The sequence below is a fragment of the Perca fluviatilis genome, chromosome 16 (assembly GCF_010015445.1).
Source record: "Perca fluviatilis chromosome 16, GENO_Pfluv_1.0, whole genome shotgun sequence".
Lineage (NCBI taxonomy): Eukaryota > Metazoa > Chordata > Actinopteri > Perciformes > Percidae > Perca > Perca fluviatilis.
The window spans coordinates 23,656,402-23,667,174 of NC_053127.1; the positions used below are offsets into that span (position 1 = coordinate 23,656,402).

The 10,773-nt window shown below is 39.2% G+C and overlaps 2 protein-coding genes across 3 annotated transcripts; one reads left to right on the forward strand and one right to left on the reverse strand.

Moving 5' to 3' along the window:
• The first annotated feature begins 3,027 nt into the window (after positions 1 to 3,027).
• nlrc3l1 (NLR family, CARD domain containing 3-like 1) lies at positions 3,028 to 9,070 on the forward strand. The gene is made up of 7 exons (XM_039778557.1): positions 3,028 to 3,140; positions 4,250 to 4,544; positions 5,604 to 5,705; positions 5,905 to 5,982; positions 6,087 to 6,195; positions 6,304 to 6,544; positions 6,733 to 9,070. Exons 2-7 carry the CDS (start codon positions 4,354 to 4,356, stop codon positions 8,304 to 8,306), a joined length of 2,295 nt encoding a protein of 764 aa, XP_039634491.1. The 5' UTR covers positions 3,028 to 3,140; positions 4,250 to 4,353; the 3' UTR covers positions 8,307 to 9,070.
• Positions 9,071 to 9,099: 29 nt separating this feature from the next.
• LOC120544657 (interleukin-1 receptor accessory protein-like) lies at positions 9,100 to 10,724 on the reverse strand. Of its 2 annotated transcripts, XM_039778559.1 has the most exons (5): positions 10,591 to 10,724; positions 10,463 to 10,504; positions 10,324 to 10,386; positions 10,039 to 10,162; positions 9,100 to 9,860 (listed from the first exon to the last, which is right to left on the reverse strand). In XM_039778559.1, exons 1-5 carry the CDS (start codon positions 10,613 to 10,615, stop codon positions 9,677 to 9,679), a joined length of 438 nt encoding a protein of 145 aa, XP_039634493.1. In that variant the 5' UTR covers positions 10,616 to 10,724; the 3' UTR covers positions 9,100 to 9,676. The 2 variants fall into 2 exon arrangements, with proteins under 2 accessions (XP_039634493.1, XP_039634494.1); XM_039778560.1 differs by lacking the exon at positions 10,463 to 10,504.
• Positions 10,725 to 10,773: the final 49 nt, after the last annotated feature.

Below are 10,773 nucleotides of genomic sequence, written 5' to 3' on the forward strand. Positions count from 1 at the left end.
CACCAAAGCAGTTTTTCATTCAATTATTCTGTGAGTAGGCTATTTTGCGAGTTTCAGATTTGCCGCTGGGACTCGAGTCAGTCTCACAATTTTAGTTAATTAAACCCTATGATAGTGGGTTATAGTTTGAAACCTTGACCCCATCTGTACAGCCTAAAACTATGTGAAAAGCCACAGGGAACATCTTTATCATCTCTAAACAAACAAAAACAGCTTTTGTAAAAAAATTAAAATATTTATAGCATATTTATGGCATAACAGCAGTTCATATGAGTTAATGTCCTTGTGCAGAATATATGGTATTGTGATAACCTATATAAAATCCAATTCAGTGACACTCCCACCACCACACAACCCTGCAGCAAATCGCCTGATTGCTTTTTTTGGTCTGAACACTTAAAACAGCCCCAACCAACCAGTAGGAGTCGCTAATGCCATAAAAAGGATGTGATCTCTAACTGGCTTCCCCACAATGGACACTGAATTAACTGAGCATTGAGCAATTGGAAGCATTGCAGTCATGGATTAGGCCCAGGTCTGTGTTGGTGATAGGAAATGTTTTAAATAGATTTCCTGTTTGTTTTTAAACGGGCACCAGCAATTGCAGAAGTTCAACTTTGTTTCAGAATCAGCTTTAATCAGATTTTTTCTGAAAGCAAGATAAATAGGCCTACTGATGGCATATACTTGTAAAAAGAACAGTCCATGCATTCTCTATGATATGACAATGTGAATACAACATGAGACACTAATAAATTAATTCAACACAATGGCTTTTGTGTCAATGATTCCTTTCCTTCTCATCCAAGCCATCGGGCACTAATCACCCCTCATACCCTCCACTGTTTCCTCCTGCCGTCTTTGTCGCTGCTCCCTCCATCACACAAAGCGCAGTGAAGCGGTAACGAGACAAGGAAGCTGACATGCGCCTCGCTTTTTTCATGTATTGGTAAGCAGCCTCAGGGTATATTCACTGCATGAACAGTCATACAGCAAATACTACATTTAAACTGAATCTAATAACCATATAGATAAAAACATAAATACACTGATGAGTTCATGCACACTTTTCGTTTCTACATTATCCTTTAGAGATCATTTAAGTAGGCCCTACTTCAACAACTCTACAGCACAAATAAATTATGAAAAGTGGGCGTATTCACGTCAAATTAAACTCTCAGAGAGCAAGTAAACAGCATAAAGTGACAAAAACAAACATACCTGTAACCAATAACCAATCTTTTACTAACATTTTTCAAAGTGTTAACGAAACCCCGCAGTTCCAACATTGACATTCAGCATAATCAATAATCATATATAACTACAAGGCATCCTGTGTGAAGCTTGAGAATGTGACTGGACTTCAACTGTAAATGCAAATTTAACTGCAATTTTTTTTTTTTTAACCTTTATGAATCATTTTGTATAGGAAGATAGCAGCCAGGACACTCCAGCATTTGCCCTGCAAACAAACAGTATGCAGTCACATTTGACACACAGTATGACCCGTGTATTACAGCAGTGCAATATATTTAGATGAACAGATTTGACTTGTTGAGGGATGCAACACATATGCAATAAATTAATGAATTACATAACAATACTGCTAAACCATAATCATAATACCTTCTCCTCATTCGCTAATGCTGAAAAGATTTTGACCAAAGCTTTATAAATTGCCATACAGACAATAAAGAAAGTTAAAGGGAACCTCCACCGTTTTTAAACATCAAGGTTTGTTGACTGGTCTTATGCAGTAGGCTATTAAATAATGGGAAAATGTTGCATAAAGACTATTGTGATGCCGGAGGGGGTTCACGTGATGTTAGTTGCCTCAATTTATGTCACTTGAGTCAGCATCTGTTGAGTAAAGAGTAGTTTAACTACCAAGTGAATGGAAAACCTAATCTGGGTGTGTGAAGTTAGAAAGAAGTAAACTTACTAGACCTCTGTCGCCCGCTCCTCATCTCTGCATGATACATTAGCCGCTAGTAGCATAACACACCTGAATCTCCAACCAGTTTAGTTGGAGACAGTTCGTCAGCAGTTGAGTTGTATTGTGGGTTATGTAGAATGTAGTAAGAAGAATGCGTGGAAAAAAAGTAGCCTACACAATATCTCTGGTTCGGCTGCATCAATTTTTATCCTTTTTTAAAAACTGCTCATTGGGTGTTAAATAATGTGCAATGCTTAACCCTTATGAGGTAAGCTGTTGAAGTTTTTTGGTCACTAATCAGGCCTGATTTAGGCCAGTGGTGCACCCTCTGTTTTCACACATAATGTTCTGAGTATTTATCTTGCTTCAATTTAAAAATCATTCAAAAGGTATATGATTGTTCAAGTTTGTTATTATTATTATTATTATTATTATTATTATTATTAATAATAATAACAATAATAATAATAAATATTAGCAAAAAGCACAGTAAATACATTGTCTGGGGACGTAAACTGATATTCAGCTGAAAAACTTTGGCATCACAAACGTATCAGCCACAAGCTTCTTTTTTTAAACTTTTACAATCATTGTTACTAATAACATTAATGATGGCTCTGTTTTGTGTGTGAAGCATAGTGTGACAGTGAACTAGTATGCACAATACCAAACCCTGAAACTGAAGCAGCTAAATGGAATTCAGCCATCATCATTATTAATATTATTATTTACACCTGTGCTTTCCCTACTGTGAGAGAAATGTCTTTCGTGTGAAAAAGGGTGTTATTAAATGTTTTATGCAGTAAATTTTAGATGCTTACTTGATTCTGCATGCAGGATTTGTTTGTTGCATAGTAAAATACTCTGAAACTTGGGCCTCAGCACAGTAATTAACAATTTAGAATAATAAACTCGACTTCAAGTTTGGAATACAGGACTTTACTTGTAATTGACTATATCACATCGCGGTATTTCTAATTTAACTTAAAGATCTGAGTAGGCCTACTTATTCAACCAGTGTTCATTCCTCCTCCTCTAGAAATAAAAGTTATTGTGTTTGAGCCATAACAGACTGCATGTTGTTCACATTTTTAGGTGTCCTGCCTGTAGGTGGCAGAGTCTGCTTTGTACGTTTTGCTACCCACGCAATAGGACACGAAGGAAGAAGAAACTTTGACTTCCTGAATCCAACTGACAAACGAAGGTAAGTTAATGTGTATTCCTGGCATGAATTAGAAAGTAGCAATAATGTATTTATGTAATTGCCAATACATTTTTATCTACATTTTGACCATTATTAAAGTAGTGTTATAATTTTGCGTAAAACTCCCCTGCCTGGTTTGAGCCCTCCTTGTGCGCCAGTCTGTAACATTAGCGTTAGCTAGCTTCCCAAATCCAAAGTTTGAAGCTAACGTTAATCTACATTAACTACCTCAAGTTAAATCGTAAACGCATCATAAAATCCCGTTTAATTTAAAACTAACATTATTCGCGATAATGGCGCGTGGAGAGGCCCGCGGCGCTGGTGAGACGTCTGCCACTGAAATATCACATGGGGAGAAATTATGGAGGAAGTTGAAACACCACAACATGTCAAAACTAGCTAGCTAGACTATGCAGCAGTTAACGTTATGCTAGCTAAAGCTGCTAACATACCATTGTTTCTGTTAACATGGTCCGTCAGTCAGACTGAACGACGTGCAGCTTCAGTTTTTTGTATGTTAAATCGTGAGAAATATGATAAAGAAAGACAGGCTTCATCTCCAGAGCGAACCAGAGTCTTACTTACTTATATCAGTGGTTTCCAACCTAGGCTGGTGCCTTTTTTCCCCCTTACCCAAACATTTGCTTGTATCTTGTATCTGTAAAGTTAAGCAAAATGCTCAACACAAACTGCTATCCTCTTATTTTTGGGCTCAAAATGAAAACTACTCTATCACAATCCAAAATGATCATGCATCTAGTTTTAAATTTTGTCAAAGGCAAATTGATGATTGTGGTTGTGGTCTTTATTTCATCATTTAATTGTTCTGTATCTACCATAAAGTCTGCAACACTAAACCGTGACATAACATTTGTCATTGCCAAAGGCTATTTAAGTTAAATAAAATGTAAAGAATTTAATTTTGAATTTAATGGACATTTCTGTTACCTACCTTGCATGTAGTTATCTTTTTACAAGGCAATGCAGTATCATAATGTATCAAGTATCAGACACAGGCTGAATAAGCTTCCAACAGAAGAAACCTGAATATCTGGTTTGGTGTTAAGTTCCTTATACACCCTGATTAAAGAATTCCCATGTTTGTTCAGGGAGGTAGGTACAAAGATTACTGTCCTGAGGCCATCCCTGGAAAACCAAAAGGGAAAGCTGTATGCGTTCGTCATGTTAGTCGTTGGCTGACCCTTTCCATAACATGATGGACGACGTTGAAATGGAGGGGATGGCCACGCCGTCAGGCAGCTCTTCTATCGGGGATGCCGTGTCTGGTAGAGGACCACAGAGTGGACAGAGTGACACTAATGAAGATGAAGACGACCTCTACTACATCCCAGAGAGAAGACCTTCTCTGGACCTGGGGCCAACTCCAATGGATACCAGCCACTGGTACTGAGATTTTTCAATTACAAACTAAGAGTTCTCTCTCTCACTGTAGGGTAGTATTTTATGGAAAGTAGTGAAAATATATCTGAAGTCGGAAAATAACTACTATCATTTACTCTCTGCAGAGGTACAGTACAGAGTGAAAAGAATGTTACTTGTAACAACAAGGAGGTGTGGCAGCTCAGCATTTCCCCTATTGGACTGAATGAAGAACTTAACTTCTCTTGCTCCATCTATCTGTTTTTATGTTGAATTACCATGTACTCTTGGTTAAATACAGGGGTAATTGGGTGTAATATACCTGAATTAAATGTGATGACTGTATCACATTAAATCCCCCTTCTCCACCTAAGTTTCACGGTTGTCTTTTTGTCCTTTTGGTTTAAAAAAAAAAAAAAAAACTGAACCATGCACAGACATAAAAGAAGAAAACTAAAGCCTAGGGGTTCACAAACCGCAGAGTCTCAGTAGAATCAATACAAATAAAATAAAAAAGATAACATTAGTCCATGCTTGTCCATGAACTTTAAAGGTCCCATGGCATGAAAATTTCACTTTGAGGTTTTTTAACCCTTGTGTGGTCCTTCGGGTCCCAGTGACCCGAAGGACAACACAAGGATGATGTACTTCCCTTTACTTTGTTGAGAATTGCTCTCTAAACCCTGTTTCTTGTAAAGTAAGTAAGTAAAGTTTATTTCTAGAACACATTTAAACAGTTTAAGCTGACCAAAATGCTGTACAAACAAGAACTAAGGTGCTGTATTAACCCTTGTTTAGAGAGCAATTCTCAACAAAGTAAACGGAAGTACATAACCCTTGTGTTGTCCTTCGGGTCACTGGGACCCGAAGGACAACACAAGGGTTAACATTGAGTTCCCCCAGCCTGCCTATGGTCCCCCAGTGGCTAGAAATGGCGATAGGTGTAAACCGAGCCCTGGGTATCCTGCTCTGCCTGAGAGAAAGCACTACGTTTACAAGGGGCTGCTTATCTGGCATGTACTATGGAAGCATGTGATTGTTTATGTGGCCACTGAGCAATTAACAAACTTTTTTTTTTTCCAGGCATTTTGTGGACCATGCCTTTCCTCCAGCTCTCAGCTACAAATCAATGACAAGTGAGGAAAATTTAAGCAACATGGATGACGAAGAGGGATCCTCCACGAGGTACAAACAAGGCAAAGTTTTCAAAGCTTAAATCAGTCTTTAAATTCATTCATCCTGGTAAATCCAGGAAGCATCTGTGCTTGTAGTTTGTACCTTTTTCAAAATACCATACCTTGTTGTTAATTTCATTGTAACGTTGTAAAACTGTAATGACTTCTTGTAGAATATACTTTAAACCCTCTTGTCATCCTGGTTGTAGGGTCCAGCTAAACAAAGCGGATTCATACTCTAGCTGCTACTCCTTGGACAGTGACGATTGTGAAAAGATCATCCCCAAGTAAGGAATACACACCTATGGCCTTGCACTTGGACATGTTAGTGTGTGTAATTGCTAAACTGACACTAACCTATGTTTACATCTCTCCACTGTGGCCTCACCAGGGTTAAAAGCAAAGATGATGCTGCCTCAGAGCTTCCTGACACACCTGAGTTAATCCAAGACCCAAAAGAGATTAGGCATCCTTCTCTGACAGTGGCTTTCACTTTCAAGGTTTGTTTGTGTTTGCCTTTTGTCTTTATCAGTTTTAAAGAACTTAAAAATAAATGATCCTCTAGTTGCTAAAAACAGCACTTAATTTACTCCTCCTTTTGGATTCAGGCTATTTCTAAAACCCTTGGGAAGCTGTCCGAGGGGGACTTTAGGAGATTCAAGATGATGCTGTGGAAGCATTACCCACAGTCATTCAACACTCCTCCGCAAGGCATGGACATGGTGGACCTTGTGGATCGGTTGCTCGAGCGTCACAACCTGGAGTCGTCTTTGCAGATCACCAAAACCCTTCTTGAGGAAATTGGGCAAAAGGATATGATTGATTATCTCAAGACTTTGTGCCTCAGAAGTAAGTAGGCGCCTGTATTAATGTCTTATTACTGTTAATTTAATCTCAACAAAACTGATGGATAATATATAAACACAAGCCAAAGGAGATAATAGTCAAAGTGCAATTAAATCAAAGGCCATCCAGTTCACTGCCAGCTCGAAAGAAATGCGTACACATATTTACATGCACATTTTCCTTTTTCTCAGATGAAGTACGTCATGATTTATGCGAGACTCTGAAGACTATATACAGCGAAGTATGTGAAGATTCAGCCGAGCAGGGAGAGAAGATGCCCGTTGACGATGTCTTTACTAATCTCTCCATAACCACGACGTGCGATAATGGCCCAAATATTGAACATGAGGTCATGACCATACCAAAGCTGGACAGCAACCAGAAGACAGGGAAACTGCTTTTTACTAAGGATATTTTGAGTGCTGAAAGGCTGGAGAAATCGCACTTAAAGTTTGTGCTGATCACAGGAATGGCAGGGTCAGGGAAGACGATGGCAGTCAGAAGGTTAGTCCTCGATTGGATTGAAGAGCGGTCCCACCAACACGTGTCCTTCCTTTTTCCTTTGACGTTCAGAGACCTTAAAAAGTATGAGGGTTCCAAGGTCTCCCTGTTGGAAATAATACGCACACTCTACCCAGCAACAACAAAACTGAGGGAGGAGGATTTTCAATGCGAGGAATGCAAAATAATGTTCATCTTTGACGGTCTTGATGAGTACAAAGGGGAGCTTGACTTTCATAACACTTCGCCTGTCAGTAACCACTCAGAACCCGTCCCCCTGAACGTTCTCGTGGTCAATCTCCTCCGGAATAAGCTGCTCTGGCGCGGCCTATTCATGGTCTTTTCTCGGCCGCAGATAAAACGCTGCGTTCCCTGGGATATGCATTATGATGAGATAGATGTGCGTGGTTTCCGTGACGAAGACAAGGACGAATACTTCAAGAAGAGATTTAAGGACCCAGTTCAAGCAGCTCGAGTTATTGCGTACATCAACTCTTCCAAAACCCTCCGCATCATGTGCCACTTGCCCTTGTTTTGCTCACTGGTGGCTGATGAGTACCAGCACATATTCAAGGAACAGAGGCCCCGGGCGGCGCTGCCCAGCGGCATCACCTACATGTACACAAAGCTGCTGCTGGCACTCGCACGTCAGCGTCGCGTATTTAGAGCTCCACAGCAAAGCCCAGATAAAGAGAGAGACTTCCTCATGAAACTTGGAAAGTTGGCATTCAGCATGCTGGAAAAAGGCAAGTTCAGGATCACCAAGCACGACTGGAAAGATGTTGATATTGACATCGAGGAGGCAGTGAATGACAGTGGCCTGTGCACACAGTACCTCACAAAGCCATTTGTCTTGTATACTGAGAATTCCATCAGCTTTATCCACCCCACCATGCAAGAGTACCTGGCGGCCTTTTATGTGTTTTTCTCCTACCGGAACCAGGGGAAGAACATTTTTGAGCAGCATTTGAAGGACAAGGTGAAGGGGATGTTTAAGGGCCACAAGACCATGGAACTGTACAAGAGTGCTGTGGACAGAAGCCTGCTGTGTGACGACGGCAAACTGGACATGTTCCTGCGTTTCCTGTTTGGCATGGCTCTTAAGACCAACCTGGAACTTCTCCAACCATTCTGCACATCTTCTGTAAAGTGTTCAACATTCATTGAAGATGCTGCTGCCCTCATCAGGAAGAAGATGGGAGAAAACCAGTATCCTGACAGGAAAAGCAACTTGCAGCGCTGCCTGGAAGAGCTGGGTGTGTGAGCCTCAGAGGCAGCATCCAGTTGATGCAACTCTTTTAAACACTGATCACTGCGCAAAATAGTTTGGATGCAAAAAACTTTACAGGAGGAAAACTGTTTAAGACGTGCCTGTCATGATGGAGAACCATGTTTCTCTCCTATTCAACCAACGTGCACTTATGGAGCTTTATACTGATGTACCAAAGATTTAGAAACAGAATAATTTGAGGGAAAGGTGTGATTTATTGTGTTGACATAGATTTAAAGAAGCTGAAAGATACTAAAGGGATTTGGGGAGAATTATTTCCTGTTTTTATACAATCCAATAAACATTATTAATTGCTTGTCTGCTGCTAGCTTGTGCTTGACATGACTTCAAATTCCTAATAGCCTTTTTTAACTGCACTATTGTCACAAAATCATGAGCAACAGAACTATTGCCCTTTGTCATAATTTAATAGTATAATTCAAAATATGTAAAAACTTAATTATTTTTGCTTGTTTAAGTTTTGTTGATCCATTTTTATTGCTTGTTGGCCGCTTGCATTATTGTTCTGTTGTGTAATGCAGTAATCACATTCAAGAGCTGTAGCTCTGTAATTATTTATCATACAAAAGCATCTGTACTCTAATCCCTGCTAAATATTAAAGTGTTGATCTCAGTGTATGTTAATACAGGCCATGAAAGTACTGAAAGTGACACACATTGGAAAAAAGTTAGCTCTTTGAAATAAGTAATACAGTTAAGAATAAATATCTGGGGAAACAACCACAGATTTCCAATAAGAGTTTGTGAGTGAATTGATTGATTCGACTTTGTCTCATTATGGAGTATATTTTCATATGGTTCAAAAGCATACACATTTAAGATGGCTTATCACCAGCAAACACACTGGAATGATACACAAACATATCCAATAGCCTAGCAATTAACTGTTACAATAGTCTATATATGCAGGCAGTAGATGGTAGCTTTGTGGTGGAGTCATCCATATGACTTATGACATTTGTCATTTAGGGTGCATTCAGTTCCACATACAATGTTGCTTCTGGATGTGGGGTTTCCTTGTAAAAAGGATAATCCTCAAAATGCATCAAATTTGTATTAGGAGAGGGTAATAATACACACCAGTTTGTTTGGTTTCACCTTAAGGTAGTCCTTTCACAGAAAATTTTGAAGTTGCTTTTTACATTTTAACACTATTGGTCTCACTGATGGGAAGCCATCAAAGGAAAATATGGAGCCAAATGCACCCTAAGTTTTCTACATTTCTTCATCCAACTTTTCTTTGGCATAGTTCTCACACCCAACAGTATAACACAGAATAGTACATTCACAGTTTGCAAGTGAAGCATGGTTTAGAGCAGTGCACTTTTTACTCTAAGTGACATTCAGTGTTTTCTGTTTTTTCCTGCATTACAGTCACTTTTAACTGTTGTTGCTAACATGATGTTCTTTCGGGTCATTCCAGCGGCATTTGTCACAACACAGGTGAAGGAGGATTTTAGGTCATCTGACGTGACATTCTTCAACAGCAAACTCCTCAGTAGGATCGCACCCTCATCTAAAGTCGATCTAAAACAAACAGGCATAACAGCTCAGTCACAGGTTGGTTTCAGGATGTTACATCAAATATTACATTGTCCTGCTTTTTAACAGCAGAACTTCATACCCATTGTGTATCAATAATTGCACTTAAAAACCATGCTCTGTTAAGGTCATTTCCATTCAAGTTAAAACTCAAAAAACTCACTCATCTGATTCTACTATTCTGCCACTGCTGGGCAGGTCTTCAGGAAAAGTGTTGTTGACGAGCCAGTAGATGAGTGTCTCTTCACAATTTGCAAATGCTTCACAGTGAAGAAACAGGTGCTCACCTGTACAGAATATATCCAGACCCATCATACACAATTATAGTATAGCTTCAATATATGTAAAGGACCACTTTTAAATGGCTTTATAATAAAAAATACATAAAAAAAACAATAACAGATAGCATTAAAGCAGTTGTTGGTTCATTTGTGTGCACAAGTGTTACCTAGATGAGCTTTTATTTTGGCGTGATTTGCCCCGATGATCTTTGGAGGTAAATTCTCAGAAACTGCAGAACAAATTAAGGTTAGCACAAAAACACAATCACATAAAAATAAAAGTGTCACTCACAATATAGACTGTACCTGGAAATCCATCTGCAAGCAGCACACACAGGGATCCCAAAGCTATTGCAGAGATACAACATATTCACAACCAATACCATAATACAGTGAAAACGACTGATGTTTTATATTTATTAAGTATTATTTACCTTTGAAAGCAAGTGACAGCTTCATATTGACTCCTCTAGTGAGAGCTTCTTGCAGTTGACTGCTGTTTAAGGTTTACTATATATACACAAACAATTCACTTCCCTACACCCACTCAAACACAATGCATGGACATACCGTACATGGGGATTTCCTCACAAACTAGCCCACGTTTGTTGACACAT

What these genes read in the sequence shown, in the direction of transcription:
- LOC120544657 (XM_039778559.1), bottom strand. Translation starts at nt 10,615, where the DNA reads ATGAAGCTGTCACTTGCTTTCAAAG. An exon ending in GCTGTCACTTGCTTTCAAAG is followed by an intron (nt 10,505 to 10,590) that starts GTAAATAATACT and finishes TCTCTGCAATAG; the next exon opens with CTTTGGGATCCCTGTGTGTG. An exon ending in AGAATAGTAGAATCAGATGA is followed by an intron (nt 9,861 to 10,038) that starts GTGAGTTTTTTG and finishes TGTTTGTTTTAG; the next exon opens with ATCGACTTTAGATGAGGGTG.
- nlrc3l1 (XM_039778557.1), top strand. Translation starts at nt 4,354, where the DNA reads ATGATGGACGACGTTGAAATGGAGGGGATGGCCACGCCGTCAGGCAGC. An exon ending in GAAGAGGGATCCTCCACGAG is followed by an intron (nt 5,706 to 5,904) that starts GTACAAACAAGG and finishes TCCTGGTTGTAG; the next exon opens with GGTCCAGCTAAACAAAGCGG. An exon ending in CAGTGGCTTTCACTTTCAAG is followed by an intron (nt 6,196 to 6,303) that starts GTTTGTTTGTGT and finishes TTTTGGATTCAG; the next exon opens with GCTATTTCTAAAACCCTTGG.